This window comes from Heterodontus francisci, chromosome 1 (genome assembly GCF_036365525.1).
Source record: "Heterodontus francisci isolate sHetFra1 chromosome 1, sHetFra1.hap1, whole genome shotgun sequence".
In the NCBI taxonomy this organism is placed as follows: Eukaryota; Metazoa; Chordata; class Chondrichthyes; order Heterodontiformes; family Heterodontidae; genus Heterodontus; species Heterodontus francisci.
The window spans coordinates 90,899,746-90,923,786 of record NC_090371.1 but is presented as its reverse complement, the minus strand read 5'-3'; the positions used below and the strand labels follow the sequence as shown (position 1 = coordinate 90,923,786).

Below are 24,041 nucleotides of genomic sequence, written 5' to 3'. Positions count from 1 at the left end.
GGTGACATTTAGTCACTGCCTGCCATTTGGAAAAAGACCCATTTATCCCTACTCTTTGTTTCCTGTCTGCCAACCAATCTTCTATCCATCGCGATACACTACCGCCAATCCCATGCGCTTTAATTTTACATGCTAATCTCTTATGTGGGACTTTGTCGAAAGCCTTCTGAAAGTCCAAATAAACCACATCCACTGGCTCCCCGTCATCAACTCTACAAGTTACATCCTCAACGAATTCTAGTAGATTTGTCAAGCATGATTTCCCTTTCGTAAATCCATGTTGACTCTGTCCGATTCTACCACTGTTCTCCAAGTGCTCTGCTATAAAATCTTTTATAAAGGACACTAGAATTTTCTCCACTACTGACTTCAGGCTGACTGGTCTATAATTCCATGTTTTCTCTCTACCTCCTTTTTTAAATAGTGGGGTTATATCAGCTACCCTCCGATCTGTAGTAACTGTTCCAGAGTCTATAGAATCTTGGAGGATGACCACCAATGCAGTCACTATTTCTCGGGCCACTTCCTTAAGTACTCTGGGATGTAGATTATCAGGCCCTGGGGATTTATCAGCCTTCAATCTCATCAATTTCTCCAACACCATTTCTCTACTAATACTGATTTTCTTCAGTTCCTCCCTCTCACTAAACCCTGTGATCCCCAACATTTCTGGTATGATATGTGTGTCCTCCTTTGTGAAGACAGAACCAAAGTATGCATTTAGTTGGTCAGTCATTTCTTTGTTCCCCAAAATAATTTCTCCTGTTTCTGACTGTTAGGGACCTACATTTCTCTTCACCAATCTTTTTCTCTTCACATACCTATAGAAACTTTTACAGTCAGTTTTTATGTTCCCCGCAAGCTTGCTCTCGTACTCTATTTTCCCCTTCTTAATCAATCCCTTGGTCCTCCTTTGCTGAATTCTAAACTGCTCCCAATCCTCAGGCCTGTTGTTTTTTCTGGCAAATTTGTATGCCTCTTCCTTGGATCTAATGCTATCTTTAATTTCCCTTGTAAGCCATGGTTTGGCTACCTTTCCTGTTTTACTTTTGCACCAGACAGGAATAAACAATTGTTTCAGTTCATCCATGCGCTCTTTGAATGTTTGCCATTGCCTATCCACTGTCATCCCTTTAAGTAACATTTCCCAATCCACCATAGCCAACTCACGCCTCATATCTTTGTAGTTTCCTTTATTAAGATTCAGGACCCTAGTCTCAGAATCAACTACGTCACTCTCCATCTTAATAAAGAATTCTATCATATTATGGTGGCTCATCCCCAAGGGGTCTTGCACAACTAGATTGTCAATTATTCCTCTCTCATTGCACAATACCCAGTCGAGGATGGCCTGTTCTCCAGTTGGTTCCTCAGCGTATTGGTCCAGAAAACCATCCCACATACACTCCATGAATTCCTCTTCTACGGTATTATGACTAATTTGATTTGCCCAATCTATATGCAGATTAAACTCACCTATAATTACAGATGTTCCTTGATCGCAAAATTTCCTGTTTAATGCCATTCCCAACATTCCCACTACAGCTTGGGGGTCGATATACAACTCCCACTAATGTTTTTTGCCCCTTAGTGTTTCTCAGCTCTACCCATACAGATTTCACATCGTCAGAGTTAATATCCTTCCTCACTATTGCGTTAATTTCCTCTTTAACCAGCAATACAACTCCACCGCCTTTTACTTTTTGTCTGTCCTTCCTAAATACTGAATACCCCTGGATGTTTATTTCCCATCCCTGGTCACCCTGCAGCCATGTCTCCATAATCCCGACTATATCATACCCGTTTACATCTATTTGTGCGATTAATTCATCCACTTTATTGCGAATGCTCCGCGCGTTAAGGCACAAAGCCTTAAGGACTGTCTTTTTCACATTACTTGTCCCCTTCCCACTATTTTTCACTGTGGCCCTGTTTGATTCTGGCCCTTGATTTTTCTGCCTATCACTTTTCTTATTCCTCTTACTGTATTTTGTTCTTGTCTTTGATCCCCCTTCCTCTGACTCCTTGCAAAGGTTCCCACCCCCCTGCCATTTTAGTTTAAACCCTCCCCAACCACTCTAGCAAATACTCCCTGTAGGACACCAGTCCTGGTCCTGACCAGGTGTAATCCATCCAGTTTGTACTGGTCCCACCTCCCCCAGAACCGGTCCCAATGTCCCAGGAATCTAAAACCCTCCCCCTCACACCATCTCTTCAGGCACATATTCATCGATATATCCTGCTATTTCTGGTCTGACTAGCATATGGCACTGGTAGTAATCCTGAGATTCCTTTGGACCTTTGGGGTCCGACTTTTCAACTTACTTCCCTAACTCCCTATATTCTGCTTTTAGGACCTCATCCTTTTTTTTTACCTACGTCGTTTGTACCAATGAATACCACAACCCACTGCCTGTTCACCCTCCCCCTTCAGTGTGTCCGGTAACCGCTCTGAGACATCCTTGACCCTAGCACCAGAGAGGCAACATACCATCCTGGAGTCTTGTTTGCGGCCATAGAAACACCTATCTATTCCCCTTACAATTGAATCCCCTATATCTATTGCATTCCCACACTTTTTACTCCTCCCCTGTGCAGCAGAGCCAACAGTGGTGCAATGAATTGGGTTGTTGCTGCTTTCCCCTGAGAGACCATTCCCCCCAACAGTATCCAAAGCAGTATATCTGTTTTGCAGGGGAATAGCCACAGGAGATTCCTGCACTGCCTGTCTAGTCCTCTTGCTGTGCCTGGTGGTCACCCATTCCTTTCCTGCCTGTAGAGTCTGAGCCCGCAGTGTGATCACCTCTCTATCTGTACGTGCTATTCACAATATTCTCCGCCTCGCGGGTGCTCCACAGTGTCCCCAGCCGCCAGTCCAGCTCTGAAACCCAGGCTTCCAGGAGCTGCAGCTGGAGACACTTCCTGCACACATACTGGTCCTGGGCACTGGAATTGTTCCCAGTTGCTCACAAAGAGCACGAGGAGCACACCATGGCTTTGAGCTTTCCTGCCATGACTTAACCCTTTAAATTAAACCTTTTGTAAGATGCTTAATATCAAATAATATCAATTACTCTAAGGCCCTTCTTCCCTGGTCCTCATTACTACAGAACTCCCTAAAAAATACTACTTACTTTTTATGAAAATAAACTGTTGACCTTTCTTACCTTAGTTACGAAGCCAGCTATTTAGAGCTATTCCCTAACAGCATTTACTCACCAACCAATCACCTTGCAACTTTCCTGTGATGTCACTGTTGATTTTTTTTCAATCACCTTGCAAGTTCTCCCTGTGACCGCGTGGGTTTTCCCCGGGTGCTCCGGTTTCCTCCCACTGCCAAAGACTTGCAGGTGATAGGTAAATTGGCCATTGTAAATTGCCCCTAGTGTAGGTAGGTGGTAGGTAATATGGGATTACTCTGGCGCACCTGGACTGTGTGTTTATCCTCTCCTCGGTGATTCTCCCCGCAGGTCCACTCCACTCTGCTCGGCTTCCGGAAGGTAAGTAACCAGGACGCGATCCTTGGCCTCTATTTATCCTCTCCGCGGTCAGTGATTCTCCCTGCAGATCCACTCCACTCTGCTCGGCTCCCGGAAGATAAGTAATCAGGCCGCGATCCTTGGACTCTGTTATCCTCTCCTTGGTCGTTGATTCTCCCCGCAGGTCCACTCAGCTCCTGGAAGGTAAGTAACCAGGCCGCGATCCTTGGCCTCTATTTATCCTCTCCGCGGTCAGTGATTCTCCCTGCAGATCCACTCCACTCCGCTCGGCTCCCGGAAGATAAGTAATCAGGCCGCGATCCTTGGCCTCTGTTATCCTCTCCTTGGTCGGTGATTCTCCCCGCAGGTCCACTCCACTCCGCTCGGCTCCCGGAAGGTAAGTCAGGTGGTGGTGTTCCCATGTGCCTGCTGCCCTTGTTCTTATAGGTGGTAGAGGTTATGGGTTTGGAAGATGTTGTCAAAGGAGCCTTGGTGAGTTTTATTTTATATTTTTTATATTTAGAGATACAGCACTGAAACAGGCCCTTCGGCCCACAGAGTCTGTGCTGACCAAGAACCACCCATTTATACTAACCCTACAGTAATCCCATATTCCCTACCACCTACCTACACTAGAGGCAATTTACAATGGCCAATTTACCTATCACCTGCAAGTCTTTGGCACTGGGAGGAAACCGGAGCACCCGGGGAAAACCCACGCGGTCACAGGGAGAACTTGCAAACTCCGCACAGGCAGTACCCAGAATTGAACCCGGGTCCCTGGAGCTGAGAGGCTGCGGTGCTAACCACTGCGCCACTGTGCAGTGCATCTTGTAGTTTTTTTTATTTGTTTCATGGGATGTGAGCCTTGCTGGCAAGGCCAGCATTTGTTGCCCATCCCTAATTGCCCTTGATTAGGTGTTGGTGAGCCACCTTCTTGAACTGCTGTAGTCTATATGGTGCAACGTTCTGTTGGGAAGGGAGTTCCAAGTTTTTAACCCAGCGACAGTGAAGGAACGGCGATATAGTTCCAAGTCAGGATGGTGTGTGACTTGGAGGGGAATTTGCAGGTGGTGGTGTTCCCATGTGTTGGCTTCCCTTGTCCTTCTAGGTGGTAGAGGTCGTGGGTTTGGAAGGTGCTGTTGAAGGAGGCTTGGCGAGTTTCTGCAGTGCATCTCGTAGATGGTGCACACTGCTGCCACTGTGTGTTGGTGGGGGAGGGAGTGAACATTTAAGGTGGTGGATGGGGTGCTGATAAAGCAGGCTGCTTTGTCCTGGATAGTGTCGAGCTTCTTGAATGTTGTTGGAGCTGCACCCATCCAGGCAAGTGGAGAGTATTCCATCACTTTTTATAACTTATCATCAGATTTCTGCATTCAGTCCTTCAAGTGACAATGACCTTCAAGGTGTTTGCTGCTCATAATATGTTACCATGAAAATTTGACTTGCAGAAAAATCAATGTAGCAAAAAATTCATCTGGTCCCATTTTTTCACAGGTTGTCCCACTACTAAGTTGCTATGCTTTGTGCTCAGTTTGCACCCAAAAAATGGGCGCAATACAATTTCTCCATTTGATGATGGTGCATATGTGATTCAACTTGACAGAACTTACAGACCTGCAAGTAACTATGTGAAAAATTGTGTGCACATGTGCAATAACGTCTGGAACTGCAAAACAACAAGGGTTGAAATTCCTGTCTTTACTAATTTTTACAAAAGAGTAAATGTGAACATAAATTGATGGGTAAAGTTAATGACTATAATAATTTACCTGCTTGATTATTGATTCAGCAAAACCTTTTTCGATTAATGTTAAATGTGTGGCCTTGATGGCTTTAAGTACCCTTGAAAATCAAGCAAATACATAGGCCTCATGCTGGATTCAGAATTCCACTGCTGCTGGGTGTAGGAAACTACAGGCTAATTTTGTTGAGCTCCTGATGTCAGGCTGCATGGCAGGAGGGTGACCAGAAGATTGCAGAGGCAGCTACCTGCCATGGAGTCCGACGCCGGGATTGCCCGGGCCCGATCTCCCTGGCGACAGCGAGGCTCCATGGCGGCCCTCCCACTGCTCAGTGACAGGACTCGACTTTAAATATTGAAACAAACCTCATGAATACATTTACCTACAATTCCCCATGTTCTTACCGGCTCTCCAGGATCTTCCGTGCGACGGGCGGCACTCACACGCCTTCACTTTCCTGTCCAGGGAAAGCTGGCACCACCAAGGTGGGGAAGGGGGAGTCTTAGGATTTTTAGTGTAGTGGTGAGGGGAACGGGGTCAACTCTGCATTTCTAGTGTGTGTGGGGGGTGAAGGGGTGACCTCTGCACTTTGTGTGGTTGGAGGGGGGATGAGGTCAAATCTTCAATGTAAGTGTTTTGAGGTGGGGGAATGGGGCAGCCATTTATTTTCATTGTATGGTGCGGGGGGTACAAGTCAGAAAAAACTTTACAGTGTAGTGGGGGTGGTAAGGGGTTCAACTGTGCAGGTCTGGCAGCCCTTTAAAAACGGCGCCAGCACCTGTGAAGAGGCAGCTGATATCGTTCAGGGCGTTGCAGAGCCTGCCCCCACCATTTGATTGAGGGGGGACGGCCCAACTTGCATTTTTAAATGAGCTGCTGCGTGCTAGATCGCGGCGGTGAGGCAGCACGCGGCACTTGCATGCAGGCTGCCATTTTTGCCCATCGCCTCTCCTGGCAGTGGGAAAAGAAAATTCAGCTCAATATCTGTTTTTCCTATGGTGTGCAGTGTGCATTTGTTTGATTACCTAACAAACCTAGCTGGAATGGATGAAAGTAAATAAAAGCTGAGTGAAAAGCAATAAGTATTTGGGCTTGAATACCATGGCGCTATAATTCTAAACTATAAACTTGGAGCTGGAATTTAAGAAGTCCTTAGCGTCATGATCCGTGGCGGGGTTGTGGGGTGGGGGGGGGTGCCTGAAGATGGCTTCGGAAGAGGCCGGCCACGGACCTCAGCGCTGGGAGGGCCCAGCCCGATCGTCCCGGCAGTGGTGAGGCTCCATGGTGGCACCCCCCGCCGCTTGGCGATGGGGTCTGGATTTGAATATTTAAATTGACGCTTATGCACGCCACTGCGATTCAGCCAGCAGGTCACGATCTTCATCCAGATGTGCGGCACTCACGTGCCTTCAATTTCACGTCCGAGGCATCAGTCCTCAGAATATGTGAAGCTGGGTGGGTGGCTGCAATGAAAGGGGTCTGAACTCTGCATTCATGAAGGGAGGAGCCCCTTACCCTTCTTGCCTAAAGGGGCCACTCTGCGCGGGTTTAGCGGGGGAGGAAGGGAGTTGACCCTGCTTTCAGCCAACAACATTTGGGGGAGGGGAGGATTAATGGCAGTCCATGACTCCTTTATGTGGGGTGGGGGTCACAAATGGCGGCTGGTTTAAGGTCGTGTTGCTGGTGATCCAATCCAGGCAATGGCAATAATGTGACTGTAGTCATGCTGCCCCACTCTTATTTAAAGCTAAGATGGGCAATGCCACAGCATACCATATAGGTGATGCTGGAGCACAGCTGAAGCACCAATTCACATCACTCTCTACCCAGATAGGTGCCATTGACCTACTGAAGGAACCGAGTTTACCTCCAGCATACAGATAGGGCTGGTCCACCCTGTCTTTCTTCATCCACATGCCGTGAGGTGCCATATCCACTGGAGGCCGAACCAAGAGGCAGGCGCAGCCCACGTGGAAGCTCATGGACATGAGCAGCAGCAGCCAACAAGGCACATTCGAGGCCAGAGAAGACAGCGGGTCTACAGTCCCCGCATGATATACCTGCAGATGTTGGAGCAACTAGGGATGTCCAGAGAGGCAGTGGCACATCTTTGTGCCCTGCTGAATGATGACCTGCAGCCGATGAGCTTTGCTGGACACCCTATGCCTGTGGCCCTCAAAGTGACCGTGGCTCTTACCTTCTACGCCTCCGCATAATTCCAGGACCCACCGGCGACATTTGTGGCGTTTCATAGTCAGCAGTTACCGCTGTATCAGGGAGGTTACCGATGTCTTGTACAGGAGGGCGGGTGACTATGTTCACTTCAGGATGGACCCTGAGAGTCAGGATCAGAGGGCCTGTGGATTTGGGGCCTTCGTGGGATTCCCACAGGTGCGAGGGGTCATCGATTGCTCGCATGTGGCCATCAAGGCTCCAGCCAGACAACCAGCTGCATACCTCAATCGGAAGTGCTTCTACTCTCTCAACGTGCAGCTAGTTTGTGACCACAGGAAGCGCTTCATGCAAGTGTGTGCCTGCTTTCCAGGCAGCTGCCATGACTCATCCTGCACCATTCTCAGATGCCACTGCTGTTCACTGCACCGGCTCAGATCCAGGGGTGGATTCTTGGGGATAAGGGCTACCCCTTACAGACATGACTCCTTATGCCAGTGAGAAACCCCACCAGTAATGCAGAGGAGAGATACAATGCCTGCCATGGCACGACATGAGCTACCATCGAGCAGGCCATCATCATGCCGAAGATGAGCTTCCGCTGCCTGGATAGATAGGCTGTGGCCCTGCAGTACTCTCCAGAAAGGGTGTGCACATCGTTAACATAGAAACATAGAAAATAGGAGCAGGAGCAGGTCATTCGGCCCTTCGAGCTGCTCCACCATTCATTATGATCATGGCTGATCATCCAACTCAGTAACCTGTTCACGCTTTTGCACCATACCCTTTGATCCCTTTAGACCCAAGAGCTATATCTAACTCCTTCTTAAAAACATACAATGTTTTGGCCTCAACTGCTTCTGTGGTAGTGAATTCCACAGGCTCACCACTCTCTGGGTGAAGAAATTTCTCCTCATCTCAGTCCTGAAAGGTTTACTCCGTATCCTTAGACCTTCCCTCATCTAAATCATTAATACGTCGTTGCTGTATGCTGTGCTCTGCACAACATTGCAATACAGAGGAGGAAGGTCTTGCAGGATGATGAGAGATGGGAGCAGGAGACATCCTTGGACGATGAGGACACAGAGGAGGTGCAGCAGCATATGTGCATGGGAGGACGGGGAGCATCGATGCAGTGCAGACATGTCATGCGGCGAGCAAGGGATGCACATATGCTCCCCACGTCACATACCACCATGTCTCATCTGGTAGGCAGCCTTCTGCATCTGTGACATCTGTGTCATCACTATTACTGGCAGCAGATGACTGAGTCATTGCCCATATGACTGCATCCATGCAATGCCACATCATGCATACTGGCATGGCGATGATGTTATTCCATACATTTCTGTCAGGTCAATGATGTAATGGGAGGACACATAATCGGTACATGCTGGCATTTGTCATTCACACAGTAAAAAGGAGACATGTTCGAAAAGCACATTTGGTGAGAAGGCATTAATACATAGGCATGTCACCCGTGATAACCCATATTTTGTCCTGATGTCTTTTTTAACCACTAGTGGGTGTTCCTTCGCAGTGCAACCTCTGCACCAGCAGCTTGACTGGAGGCAAGTTGCTGATCAGGATGCCCTTTGGCTTTGGATGACTTGGGTGTTCATCCTCTGGGCGCACGAGGCCTGGAGGGCCCCGGCTGCCTGAGGACCTCCTGTGCCAGTGCAGGGCTCTGCACAAACATCGTGGCTGCTGGAGCTGGACTCACAGGAGGAGGGGCTGAGGAGCTGGTGTCCAGATTGTAATCACCCTGAGGGGGCACCCCAGATATGGAGCACTGGATCGCCTCCTCCCTCTCAAGCCTTGTAGGAACCTCACCACTCTCCTGAGAAGGACCGGTAGCAGAGACACTCTCCAGGCCCCTGGTCCCTCTGTCGCCTAACCACTGCTGCATCCATCTCATGGCCGAGGTGAGGGTTTGCATGTCTGCGCGCACCTATGGAATGTGGCTGTCCATGAGGGTCACCATCCTCTCCATGGAGGAAGACATGCGCTCATTTGCCTGGGACATGGCAGCTGTCATGGCCTGGATAGGCTCCCCCATCATCTGCTTAAGACTGTGGCATCTCCGCCAGATGTTGCTTTACCTCGCCATGCAACTCCAGCATGCCCTGTTCTGTCGACACCAGAGGATCATCATCAGCCTGGGGCTCAGCATGGGCCTGGACACAGACAGTCCTCCGACTGTCAGAGGAACTGTCTTTCTCAACCTCAGCCAGCTGTTTGGGTGCGTGTGTGGTGCTCTCACTACTTGTGAACCAGACTCTAAAGCTGAATGGATTCCCACCAAGGTGAGAATATCTGCGCTGATGAAAGTTGTGGGAGTATCATGGGCGCTGCACCTTCTGAGGTTGTCACTCCCTCAGAGGTGCTGGAAGTTTCCAGGGCCTCCAGTGCCAACTCTAAGCATCACCCTGCAAGACACAACATGAAGAGCACAATTTTATGTTTAATGGTGTACATGTCATGAATATGACAGCATTGTATCCAAAAATTAAATGTTTTGGGTGGGCAAACAAAGCGATAGAATACACAATAAACGGGAGGATATTGAGAGGGGTAGAAGAAGTGAGAGACCTTGGAGTGCATGTCCACAGGTCCCTGAAGGTGGCAGGACAGGTAGATAGAGTGGTGAAGAAGGCATATGGAATGCTTTCCTTTATTGGTCGAGGTATAGAATACAGGAGCAGGGATGCAATGCTGGAACTGTATAAAACACTGGTTAGGCCATAGTTGGGGTACTGCGTACAGTTCTGGTCACCACATTACAGGAAGGGCATAATTGCTCTGGAGAGAGTACAGAGGAGATTTCCAAGAATGTTACCAGGGCTTGAAAGTTGCAGCTATGAGGAAAGATAGGATAGGCTGGGATTGTTTTCCTTAGAACAGAGGAGGCTGAGGTATGACTTAATTGAAGTGTACACAATTATGATGGGCCTAGATAGAGTAGACAGGAAGGACCTGTTTCCCCTAGTGGAGAGATCAGTTACCAGGGGCACAGATTTAAGGTGATTGGTAGAAGGATTAGAGGGGACATGAGGAAAAACTTTTTCACCCAGAGGGTGGTGGGTGTCTGGAATTCACTGCCAGGAATGGCAGTGGAAACAGAAACACTCAATTCATTTAAAAGGTACCTGGACATGCACCTGAAGTGCTGTAACCTGCAAGGCTACAGACCAGGTGCTGGAAGGTGGGATTAGGTTGGGCGGCTAGTTTTTTTTTTCAGTCAGTGCAAACACAATGTGCTGAAATTTTTCTATGTTTCCATGGTAATTCATTGTATTTGTCAAAGAGCTGCCTGTTGACCTGGGATCCCAAGCTCCACATCCAAAACTGCACATCCTCCCTGACTGCCATCCAGCTCAAGGGCCTCCTCCTCAGCCTGTGATAGTGGTCTGATGTCTGGCACCCCTTCACCGGTCCAGGAGGGCTCTCCTTGCACTGCGGACCCTCTTCGCCTGGAAGAGCAAGGATGCAGACTTTAAACATTGCTCAGCAACAGCATGACGCATGTCACGACAGGGGCGTGAAAACAAAAGGTGGGGGAAATTCAGTCTGGAATACGGACTCAGTCTGTCATGTAGGTACCAAACAAAGGTGAGTTCTTTCACACATGCAGCCACTCATGTGGCATCAATCCTCCCCGCCTGACTTCCCTGTCTTTAACATGTCAGTGGCACCCATGTGCCACTCTGTGTGGGGACACCCAGGTCAAACAGAGCCGTTGAACTAAGTTACCTTTGCTGAATGCATGAGATTGTTCATCTTCTTGCATCACTGGACCCAGCCATGGTGGATGACCCCACGGCAGCTGACCTCCACTGCGATCTCTGTCCAGGCTTGCTTGGTCAGGCAGGAAGACCTCTTCCTACCATTGCTGGGGGAAAGGACCTCCCGCCTTTCCCGTGCACCCTGGAGGAGAGTGAACAGGGAGGCATTGCTGAACGGTGGGTCCACCCTTCCTCGCACCTCTGCCATCTCCGGTGCCTTGCAGGGGTCGTTGTTTGGCAGCTGGGGCTCTTCACACTTCAGTAATGACTGGTCAGCTCCAGCAGCAAACATTTAATTGTGAATGATGATGTATGCAGGGCTGGCTGCCATGTAAATATGGTGCCAGCACCTGCTGACTTGTCAGCTGATGCCATTCACAGCATCATACAGCCCCTCGCCTCCACATCATTGAGGAGGGGCAGCCCGACCTGGGCATGTGCAAGATTGCTGCGGCTCCACGACATGCGGCCTGTTTTCACCCACCGCCGAGATCGGTGGTGAGCTCATAAAATCCAGCCTTTGGATTCAACTGACCTGTATTTCCTGTTTGCTGAGGCCACATTTGCCCAAATATTTATTCGCTCTTATCTGCAAAGGTGCATTTAATTGTGTACACTGGAGAGAAGCTGGCCATTCTCCTTTCAACCTCCCCTCCTAGAATTTCTTCATAAATTCTAGTGATTAATATGTAATTATAAATGTAAGATTATTGCTTGACCTGTTTTCCTTTTATGACATTAGGGTAAATTGAAAGAAAAATCACATTTCTACTTCTACCATTTCTAAAATTAAAACCTCCACACTCATTTGTGCATTGACCACGTAAGGACTGAAGAGTTAATCAAAATTAAATTAAAAAGTTAGAAATGTTAGAAAAGTTTGAACAAGTGAAAGGGGGAAGGTGGGAAGAAGACAAAAGGGCAGGTCTGTGATCGGGTGGAGGGCAGGACGGATTTAATAACAAAAGGTTTCATGGTGCAAATCCAAAGGGAGTGGTAAATGGGACAAGTAAAGAAACAAAAGATGTGCCTGGTGGAGGTGTGAATGGCAGGATCCTGAATAGCTGCCGCCTGAAAGCAAAGGAAAAGAAATGGCAGAAACGAGAAACAAGAAGACGCTTGAGCTTCTGGCAGCTTTACAAAAGCTGCATCCTAAGTCCATAAGCTTTAAAGATTGACCTGCTAGCCCTGAAGAAAAGGAACTATCCTTTGAGTGCCTCTGCCAGAGTGTTGCCTTTCCCTTGCTAAGTCTCTGATTGGGATGTAAGTGGGGACAGAGCCTAAGATGTACTTGTTCTAGGTGCCTGTCAAAATGGGTACTGCAGCTAACAAAGAGGAAAATAAGGTGGGAGGCCTCCTTACCTCACTCAAATGTATGTCATTATTTTATAATGAAAAAGAAATAGAGTCCCAGGGGCATAGATCTCTGCCTCATTTTCCTCTGCTTTATATTTGGAGAATAAACATTCCCTGAGCACAAAGCACAGGAAAATCAACAATTCTACTGAACGGCTCACTGGTGTACTTTCAAAATAATCACAATAGTTTCTATTAAAATTGAGCAAAGTATAATAATTAATAAAATTACCATTTTTTCTGGGCCGACCCAAACATTCATTACTACTAATTTCTGGAAGAATGCAGATTTATTGCCACTTTAACTATCTGCTATGTAGCTATTTCAATTTTTCAGTTCACAGAAATTCACTACAAAATGGTACGCCATTGATTAAATTCAGCAGGATCCTGAGGAGAAACTCCTGTTGAATCTTCTAATTTTATGAATTCAGATTTAAAAGTTGAAATTAATTTTTTATTGTCTTTGTTCAAAATTGTTTCAGGATCATCTAGACCGATGCTAATGACGATGAACATAACCGAGGTTACAAAGGTCGTGCTGTCCTGCAATTTGACTCTTTCGGTTGCACAAAAACCGCCAATAACTGGCACTTGGGAAAAAGATGGCAACAAGATTAATAAAAGGGAGATTGATTTTGACCAGAACGCTGGTCATTTATCTCAAAAATATGAGTAAGTAGGCAAGCTGTAGGAAAAACAAGCGAATATTTTAACCAAAATAAAAATTCTCATTCAAGTTCAGAGGGTAGGAGCCACTATGAGTGATAATAGTGTACAGACGCTTCATGGTTTTGTCAGTTACCTCACTCCTCTAATTTAACGAGGAGATTAAGCTGTTCATTATAAATGGGCAACACTGTTGTTAAAATCGCAAAATGAGGAATCCAATAGGTGTCTGTTAAGTGTTTCCACAACAATATCATGACAGTAATTTCTACCCTTAGGTTTACTTTATAATATCCCCCTGAAAGTTGCTGAAATAACAAGGAAGCTACGGCAGAACTGTTGTCGGATTGGGTGCTTCAAGAACTGAAAAATTACAGAACATTATAAGCCAAAAGTGCAGAAAAGAAATACAAGCTGAAAAACTATTTTGACAATCCAAACCATTGGAGTAAGATTTAAGGGAGTGTTACACCAATGTGCTTTGTTGAATGATAATTTTCTTTAATCCAATGACTGGCAATCTGAATTTATATTTCTTTTAAAAGACGTTTAAAAAAGAAAGGCAAGAAGGATGATTTTGCTGCCTGCTTAAGATGATCACCTAATTTGCAACGCTATATCCTACATTGCAAAGGACTGTGAACAGGGAGACAAAATGGCTGCATTTCCCAGCAAGAACCAAGACGCAGGAAGTTTAAGGGAATTGCTTGCTCTTTTTCTTTTTGTTAAGAGAGAAATACAGCTAACTGCGATGTTTTGAATCACTGAGTGAGTCATGTGACAAGCCCCTCCCCATCTATGGTTTTAAGCTTGTGTCTGCAGCAGAGAGAGGAGAAGCAACTGGACTCTTACATGTGCAGAACCAAGTGGGGGTCTCTCTCTCTCACTCTCTCTCTCTATTCCAGCTGGAAAACTTTCAAATCCTGCCTGCTAACTGATCACCTTTGCATACGCCGACTACAACCAGAAACCCTGTTGGAGGATATCATCCACATCGCTGTCGTCAAGAGACCCATTGAACCAGTCATCTACCTCTTCAAACTAAAAGCCTCAGAAGCAACAAATTCAGCTAGTAGCCAGCTGAATCAGCAAACAACACAGACTGTATACCCCCTTTTTTTTCTATGGATTCTAACTCAACCAATCTACCTTTCCCCACTCTATAACCTACAGAGTGTATGTGTGAGAGTGAAAGTTGGCATGTTGTTTATTGTTTTTATTAGTTCAGTTTAGGTACAATAAAGTTAATCTTTTTCTTTGTTAACTCAAGAAAACCTGTCCGATTGGTTCTTGTTATGATCATAGCAAGTAAGTAATCAAACATCTACTGAATTGGCCATACCTCAACTTTAAAAAAGAATTAATTCTGTTGTGGTCAAACAAGAAGAGGGAAAAGAGGGAAGCCTTTTCCCCCTCCTCACTTGACCATCACAGAAGCCATTTATTACAACGATAGCAAAACTTTAATAAGGTGTGGCTTGCTAAATAACGGTCATCTGTACCTCGAAAATGCCACTTTGCCACTTGTGCTCCACTAAGTATCTCAGCAAATTCTTATTCTCGTTGCTACCACTTGTCTGTGGCTGAAAATACAGAAGATTTATTGAATGCATTAAAAAAACATTGTGGGCTGAATTTTATCAGCCTATCATGGGTCGCTGTGGCAAGAATGGATGAGGGTGGCATCGGTGCTCGTCACACATGCGGCCGGCTGACCGTGATCACGTGACAGCCGGCCCAATTGAATGCAGGAGGTTTGGGGCCCATCTCACTGGAGGAACCATAGAACCATAGAAAAGTTACAGCACAGAAGGAGGCCATTTAGCCCATCATGTCTGCGCCGACTGAAAAAAAAACTAGCTGCCCAATCTAATCCCACCTTCCAGCACCTGGTCCGTAGCCTTGCAGGTTACAGCACTTCAGTGCATGTCCAGGTACCTTTTAAATGAGTTGAGGGACAGGCAGTGAGATGCGTTATCAGCGGAACTGAACACTGATGCGCCATATTTAAAGAGCTGCTGATTCACTGACTGCCTTTGATGCTGCTTTGCCTTTGCTGCTTCTGTGCTGCTGAACCCCTTCCTGTCCTGTGCTGCTGTGTTGCTGACCCCATCACTTCCCTCCCATCCTGCAGGCCCTGTGCTGCTATGCTGTTGACCAAGGCCTCAAAAAGCCAGGAACTCTCCAGAAGTCAAGAGGGACCATATCAGGTGGATGACACCGGGTAGGCCCACGGTTTAACAATGTCTCCTTGCAGATTCTCCTCCAGGCTGCAAGGGAAAGGCTAAAGCTCCTCTTCCCAAGGGAAAGCAGGAAGAGACCCTTCCACCTGACAAAGCAAGCCTGGACGGAGATCATGGAGGAGGTCAGGAAATGTGGGGTCACCCTCTGAAATTGGGTTCAGTGCTGCAAGAGGGTCAATGACCTCCTTCGCTCTGCCAAGGTGAGTCCTCTATACCCATCTCACATTTTGGGCTTGCATGTGGGAGGGAGTGTGACATGGTCGGAGAGTGGCTGCAAAGGCAGTGGATGAGGCAACAGCAGATCATGTCAGATGCATGGCTGCATCTCCAAGACAGCAGCCCTCTGTCCTAGCTTGCCCCCACTCATGTCCCTTGGGAGCGGATGTGAGGAGCCCCATCAGGGGCCGAAGGGCTGCCACCAGAACAAGTATCCTGCTGGTCTCTGTGGAAAGACTAATAGTGTCCCTCTTTCTACTCACAGGAGAAATTGGTCCACAATATTAGGGAAAGGGAAAAGACTGGAGGTGGGTCCCGGATATCCAAGAACTGACCCTGGCAGAGGAGGAGTCCCTGGAACTAGTGTTCTCCCAAAACGGCCGGTCTCTAGCAGATGGAGAAACTCGAATGTCCAGCCAAGAGCGTGAGGAGGGATTGTGTTCATGTGCCCACCACCGCCCTTCTAAAGAACCACATCACGCATGGTTGGCATGGGCAGATCCACGCAGCAGAATCCCGAAGTGTTTTTGTTTTCTCATACAGGTCATGGTACCTCAGAGGGAAGATCGTCTGCTGGCGCCACTGGAATCCTGCCGTCCTGTGAGATCGAGGAGGAAGAATCCTCAGAGGGTGTAGCATCACACTGTTACCCTGCACCAGAAACTTTCACATTGGTGGGTATGCGCTCAGGATTAGATTCAGTGTCACATGCGAGTGAGAGCACTACACACACATCCGAGCAGCTGACATAGGCCATGATATGCGAGGCCGCTGACAGTTGGAGGACTGTGGGAGGCCTGGCCCATGCTGAGCCCTTGGCTGATGACGACCCTCTGGTGTCAGCAGCACAGAACATGCTGGAGACACAGACAGAGGTAAGGGTACATCTGGCAGAGCTGCCAGAGGCAATCCGTAGCTATGTGTGGATGATGGAGGAGTCTATCCATGACATTAGTGCTGTCATATCTCAGGCATACGAGTATATGGCTCCTCCATCGAGAGGTTGCCCATCCTCCTTGAGAGCCAGATCCTGGGGATGCGGACAGACCTGTATACACTCACCTTGGCCATGAGTGCAACGCAGCAGCGGCAATGCGAAAGGGGGACGTGCCGCCTGATGTCTTTTTCAGATCCTCGCCTGTCAATGGTCAATAGGGAAATTTACGTGAGCCTTGAAAGGGAGGAGGAGAGGCTGACCTCCACTGCTGGGGGCTCCCCTCAGTGCACATTGACTGTGGACAGTAGCTCCTCAACCCCTTCACCAGTGACCCCAGCTCCAGTAGCTGCGATGACTGAGGAGGCTCCTGCAGCTCTGCAGGTACCCCTCAGCCAGCTGGGGCCCTCCAGGCCTCAGACAGCCAGAGGACGCCCACCAAAGGCATTCCAGGCCAGCACATTGAGCAGCCTGCCTCCAGCTCAGTGGTCAGTGCAGGGGGAGCACTTCATAGAAGCTCACAGAAGTGTGTGAGCGAGAGAACCGAGACACATTTGCGGGTTTCATGGGTGTTTGCAACTTGGTCTTGTTATTTGATATTGTAACCTTTTCAAAGAATGGAGCTCACTTGCCTTGCTGAGAATCTCTCATGCTTTCCCTGCTGCCCTGTCAGATGCCACCTTCACACTTGCTCCCTCAATGGGCTGCCAGTGCAGGGGCAGACCGCGTATGGGCACCTTCTCAGCTTTGTACATGCGCCTGGTGGATTGCGATGGGAAAAAGACGACATGCAGATTACAGTAGGTCAGTCTTTATCGAGTTTCTTGGAATGGGCATCATGGTGGCAGAAACTGGATATACATGAGATTGTCCTGAGCCTCCCTTGCATGACTTTCAATGGCCCTCGCCTCCGGTACAAGGGCTTCATCATCCCACACTGCCTGCTCGACGTCCTCCTCCACATCCTCTTTGTCGGATGAGGAATGGTGTTCAGTCACGTCCTGTTGATGCAAGGCCCCCTACCCCCTCTGTAGTGCTAGATTGTGCAGAGCACAGCAGACCACCACAATATGCGCGACCCTCACTGGGACATACTGCAGGGCTCCACCAGATTGATCGAGGCACTGGAATTTCATCTTCAGTGGCCCAATGGACAGATTGATGGTCGTTTGCGTGGATCTGTGGAAGGAATTGTACCTCTCCTCTGCTACATTGTGAGGATTCCTCATGGGCGTGAGTGGCCATGTCCCCGAGAATCCATCCCCGAAGGCGAGCAAGGGGCTGGAAAAGCCGTGGCACCTGTGACTGCTGAAGTATGTAGGCATCGTGGCTGCTTCCCAGGAAATGGGCACACACCTGCAGGAAACATCTTCAGTGGTCGCAGATCAGTTGAACATTGATGGAATGGAAGCCCTTCCTATTGATGAAGGCTGCTTGCTGCTCCATGGGAGCCTTGATGGCCACATGCGTGCAGTTAATGATACCTTGCTCCTGGAGAAATCCAGCAATGGCTCCGAATCGGATGCCCCTCTCCGCCTGACTGTCAGGGTTGGTCCGGTGGCGCACATAGTCACCGGCCCTCTTGAAAAAGGCATTGTTCACATCCCAATTTTTCGGCTCCCCACGCTTCCACTCCCATTCCTGCTGGCTGAATAAAATCCAGCCTGTAAAAAACTGTTCTTTCCATTAGTTTGTGTGGGAGTCAGTTCCTGGTAACACATGTATTGTCTGGATATAAAGGGCTGGATTTTGTTCTCAGCCTGACGTCGGGTTTCGTGGTGGGACAGGGGCTGAAGAATCGGAGCGATCTTCCCGGTGGCAGCGAGGTTCCATGGTGGCATCTCTGCCATTCTGCAACAGGACCCTACCTTAAATATTTAAAATACATCCTTGCATAAATTTAAATGTAATTCGCCACGATCTTACCTTCAGTTCCCAATCTTGAGCTCGTCCTGCAGCACTCATGCGCCTTCACTTTCCCATGAGAAACTGGTGTCCATTGAGGTAGGGAAGCGGTCAACTCTGCATGAGTTGTATGGGGGAGGGGTAGTGGGTGAAGGGGAAAACTCTGCAGGATTTGTATGAGGAAGTGGGAGAAGGGGGTCAACTCTGCATGAATTGTATGGGGAAGGGGAGAAGGTGGCACCAGCACCTGCTCCTGCATCAGGTGACACCATGAATGGCGTCGCCAATGCCACATCTGCCATGTGATTGGTGGGGGGGGGATGGCTGTCATTAATATGTTAAGTGGCCGCCTGTTGCATAATCATGACAGCAGGTCCTGTGTGGGGTAGCCACCATTTTCTGCACCAGCCGCCACTCCCGGTGGCGGGACAACAAAATCCAGCACAAGTGTCACGATATGACAAGATAGTTCTGGAAGATGAAAGCCATTCAGCCCATTTTAATTAATCCATCCAGAAAAACCCTACCACAGCTGTTGCTCAATCCTCTGTGTCAGCCCCCACCCCACCCCCCACAGCATTGTTTTGTTGTTTAAATGATTCCAGATTCCACAGTGGCGCAGTGGTTAGCACCGCAGCCTCACAGCTCCAGGGACCCGGGTTCAATTCTGGGTACTGCCTGTGTGGAGTTTGCAAGTTCTCCCTGTGTCTGCGTGGGTTTCCTCCGGGTGCTCCGGTTTCCTCCCACATGCCAAAGACTTGCAGGTTGATAGGTTAATTGGCCATTATAAATTGCCTCTAGTGTAGGTAGGTGGTAGGGAAATATAGAGACAGGTGGGGATGTGGTAGGAATATGGAATTAGTGTAGGATTAGTATAAATGGGTGGTTGATGGTCGGCACCGACTCGGTGGGCCGAAGGGCCTGTTTCAGTGCTGTATCTCTAAACTAAACTAAACTAAACTTGAATGCTCTTGGTATGAAGAATTTCAAGTTACTAGTTTCAAATTGTATCCCCTTGTCATATTCTCACAATACCCTTCAATATTCTGGATTGATATTGCCACAAATTTATACTCAATAAATGGCCTCACAGCTTGGTGTCATCAGCAAAATACATAAAATTATAGTTACGATTCTCTTCTAAAGTTTTTTTATGAATGCTGAGGACACTGCAAACTCCACAAGTCATTGCCTTTGGACAAAAGACTGCAACTGATAATAAATTCCTGTGAATATTTCTAGAGTGATATGAGAAAAGTTGTTTAAAATTCAAGCAAGTATAGAATAGTAAGCAGAATAAGCTACTGAGAAGGTGCATGGAGGCATTGTATCAAAGCAATCAAATTCATATTTGGTGGCAGGATTAGAAAACCTGAAAAATGTCACAGGATGCTAAAACCGTTTTAAATTTCTTACAATGTAATACAATTATTACTTTTATGTCCTCTTTACATCCATGCAATAATCTGTCAATGGCTCTATCCATTTCCTTGAAAAGTATCTTTCCTTAGTTGGTCCACAAGGAGTCACCAATCACAAGTACCTTTTCCACATTATTATATCTGTTATTTCCTTTGTCTCATAGCTAACATTGGCATTCTCTGTATTCTTGAATAATGGTCTGACTAAAAGTTTAAAAAGAGTCTTCAAACAGATTTCTCTGTTGGGGAGGATTTAAACTAGAAATGGCAGGGGGATGGGAACCTGAGCGGGGAGACTGAGGAGGAGGAAACAAGGATAGAAACGAAAGACAGGAAACAAAAAGGCAAAAGTGGAAGGCATAGAAATCAAGGGCAAGAAACAAATAGGGCCATAGTGTGAAATAATGCTAAGATGACTAAGAATGTTAAAAAGACAAGCCTAAAGGCATTGTGTCTCAATGCAAGGAGTATTCGCAATAAGGTAGGCAAATTAACCGCACAAATAGATGTAAATGGATATGATATAGTTGCAATTACGGAGACATGGCTGCAGGGTGACCAAGGATGGGAACTGAAAATCCAATGGTATCCAATATTTAGGAAGGACAGGCAAAAAGGGAAAGGAGGTGGAGTAGCGTTGTAAGTAAAAGAAGAAATCAATACAAAAAGTGAGGAAGTATATTAGCTCAGAGAATCCTGATGTGGAACCTGTATGGGTGGAGCTAAGAAACATCAAGGGGTAGAAAACCCCAAACAGCAGTGGTGATGTAGAGGATAGCATTAAACATGAAATTAGAGATGCATGCAATAAAGGTGCAACTGTAATTATGGGTGAATTTAATCTACATATAGATTGGGCGAACCAAATTAGCAATATTATTGTAGAGGAGGAATTCCTGGAGTGCATATGTGATGGTCTTTTGGACTAATATGTTGAGGAACCAACGAGAGAACAGGCCTCCTAGACTGGGTATTGTGTAATGAGAAAGGATTAGTTAACAATCTTGTTGGGGAAGAGCGACCATAACATGAGATAATTCTTCATTAAGATAGAGAGTGAAAGAGTTGATTCGGAGACTAGGGTCCTGAATCTAAATAAAGGAAACTAGGAAGGTATGAGGCGTGAGTTGGCTATGATAGGTTGGGGAATGTTACTTAAAGGTTGACAGTGGATAGGCAATGGCTAGCATTTAAAGAGCGCATGGGTGAATTACAACAATTGTTCATTCCTGTCTGGCGCAAAAATAAAACAGGAAGGGTGGCTCAACCGTGGCTTACAAAAGTAATTAGGGATAATAGTAGATCCAAGGAGGAGAAATATAAAATGGCTAGTACAGGCAGCAATCCTGAGGATTGGGAGCAGTTTAGAATTCAGCAAAGGAGGACAAAGGGATTGATTAAGAAGGGGAAAATAGAGTATGAGAGTAAGCTTGCAGAGAACATAAAAACTGACTGTAAAAGCTTCTATAGATATGTGAAGAGAAAAAGATTAGTGAAGACAAATGTGGGTCCCTTCCAGTCAGGAACGGGGGAATTTATAATGGGGAACAAAGAAATGGCAGACCAATTAAATACATACTTTGGTTCTGTCTTCACAAAGGAGGACACAAATTACCTCCCAGAAATATTGGGGAACATAGGGTCGAGTGAGAAGGAGGAACTGGATGAAATCAGTATTAGCAGGGAAATGGTGTTAGGGAAATTGATGGGATTGAAGGCCAATAAATTTTGATAATCTAGATCCCAGAGTACTTAAGAAAGTGACCCTAGAAATTTTTCAAAATTCTATGGACTCCGGAACAGTTCTAATGGATTGGAGGGTAGCTAATGTAACCCCACTATTTAAAAAAGGAGGTAGAGAGAAAACAGGGAATTATAGACCGGTTAGCCTGACATCAGTAGTGGAGAAATGCTAGAGTCCATAATAAAAGATGTAATAGCAGAGTACTTGGAAAACAATGACAGGATCGGACAAAGTCAACATGGATTTACGAAAGGGAAATCATGCATGACAAATCTACTGAAATTTTTTGAGGATGTAACTAGTAGAATGGATAAGGGAGAACCAGCGGATGTGGTGTACTTGGACTTTCATAAGGCTTTCGACAAGGTCCCACATAAGAGATTAGCGTGCAAAATTAAAGTACAGGATGGGAGTAAGGTACTGACATGGATAGAGAACTGGTTGGCAGATAGGAAACAAAGAGTAAGAATAAACAGGTCTTTTTCCGAGTGGCAGGCAGTGACCAGTAGGGTACTGCAGGGATCAGTGCTAGGACCCCAGCTATTCGCAATATATATTAATGATATAGATGAAGGTATTAAATGTAATATATCCAAGTTTGCAGATGACACAAAGTGGGTGGGAGTGTGAGCTGTGAGGAGGATGCAGAGAAGCTCCAATGTGATTTGGACAGGTTGAGTGAATGGGCAAATACATGGCAGATGCAGTATAATGTGGATAAATGTGAGGTTATCCACTTTGGTGGCAAAAACAGAAAGGCAGATTATTATCTGAATGGAAAAGGGGGAGGTACAGCAAGACCTGGGTGTCCTTGTGCACCAGTTGCTGAAAGTAAGCATGCAGGTGCAGCAGGCAGTTAAGAAGGCAAATAGTTGTTGGCCTTCATAGCAAGAGGATTCGAGTACAGGAACAAGGATGTCTTGCTGCAATTATACAAGGCCTTGGTGAGACCACATCTGGAGTATTGTATGCAGTTTTGGTCTCCTTATCTGAGGAAGGATGTTCTGGAGGGAGTGCAGCGAAGGTTCACCAGATTGATTCCTGGGATGGCAGGATTGACGGATGAAGAGAGATTGGGTTGATTAGGCTTGCATTCACTAGAGTTTAGAAGAATGAGAGGGGATTTCATATAAACTTACAAAATTCTAATAGGACTGGACAGACTTGATGCAGGAAGGATGTTCCCAATAGCAGGAGAGTCCAGGACCAGTGGTCACAATCTAAGGATAAGGGGTAAGCCATTTAGGACTGAGATGAGGAGAGATTCCTTCACCCAGAGAGTGGTGAACCTGTGGAATTCTCTACCGTGGAAAGCAGTTGAGGCCAAATCATTAAATGCATTCAAGAAAGCGTTAGATATAGTTCTTAAGGCGAATGGGATCAAGGGATACGGGGAGAAAGCGGGAACAGGTTACTTAGTTTGGATGATCAATGGCGGAGCAGGCTCGAAGGGCCGAATAGCCTACTCCTGCTTCTATTTTTCTATGTTTCTATTCAATGTTGAAGTATCGTAATGATTGGGCCACCAATGATTGACAGCAATTGTACAAGTTGCAATGTTGCTACTTTCAGACACACTTGTGTGTATTAAAGTTTTGTTTTACTTTTTAGAATTGAAGGTTTTGCCAAGATTCAGCTTAAAACTATGTATTTAAGCTGCAAATTCCATGTTTAATGGAGTGAAACAAAAAAGAATTAATGTACAGTTTGGGAAATCAATGCTTTACAAATAAATTGTATTCAATTGGTTCAAAAAACCAAAGTTTGGTTATGTCATTGGTGAGACGTTTTTAGGTATGAATATCTATATGAATACAGCCCAACCCATCTCTATTCGATATCCTTTGGTAAGTGGTGCCATTATCTATAGATATGTTAACATTGAATGGCATAGAATTTGAAGCTCAGAATCAGGCCATTCGGCCTGTGCCAGTGTTTGTTCTCCACATGAGCCTCCTTCCAATCTATTTAATTCATCTCACCCTATCAACATATACTTCTACTCCTTTCTCCTTCATGTACTGACCAATTAAGATGTTAGAAATGGGACAATTGTCCTGTGCATACCATTGAAAAAATGATCTGGGGATTTAATATTAATAATTATCATGGTTTGTGATTGCAGGTTTGATTTTCAGAATGACAGTGATGCTGGGAACTATTCTTGTGTCTTTGACACAAACCCAAAATCGGAAGGCAGGTTTGAAGTACAAAGTGAGTTTAATACCTCTGGTATCAGAAAGGTTTCCAATCCCAATACTCTCATAGCCTAGACTGGGGTGTCCAAGCTTATGGCTTCCTGGGCCATATAGATATGTACCATAGCACCTTAGGGGTTATGCATAAAGTTTAAATCCATGTTCCAATTAAAT

At 46.5% G+C, this 24,041-nt stretch overlaps 1 protein-coding gene across 1 annotated transcript in view; it reads left to right on the top strand.

Moving 5' to 3' along the window:
• Positions 1-24,041, top strand: part of LOC137353534 (embigin-like) — a 73,766-nt gene that overhangs the window by 28,092 nt on the left and 21,633 nt on the right. Inside the window, exons 3-4 of the mRNA XM_068020112.1 lie at positions 13,023-13,212; positions 23,795-23,883. Of these exons, the coding sequence (XP_067876213.1) occupies positions 13,023-13,212; positions 23,795-23,883 (279 nt within the window). The remainder of the gene's footprint in view (positions 1-13,022; positions 13,213-23,794; positions 23,884-24,041) is intronic.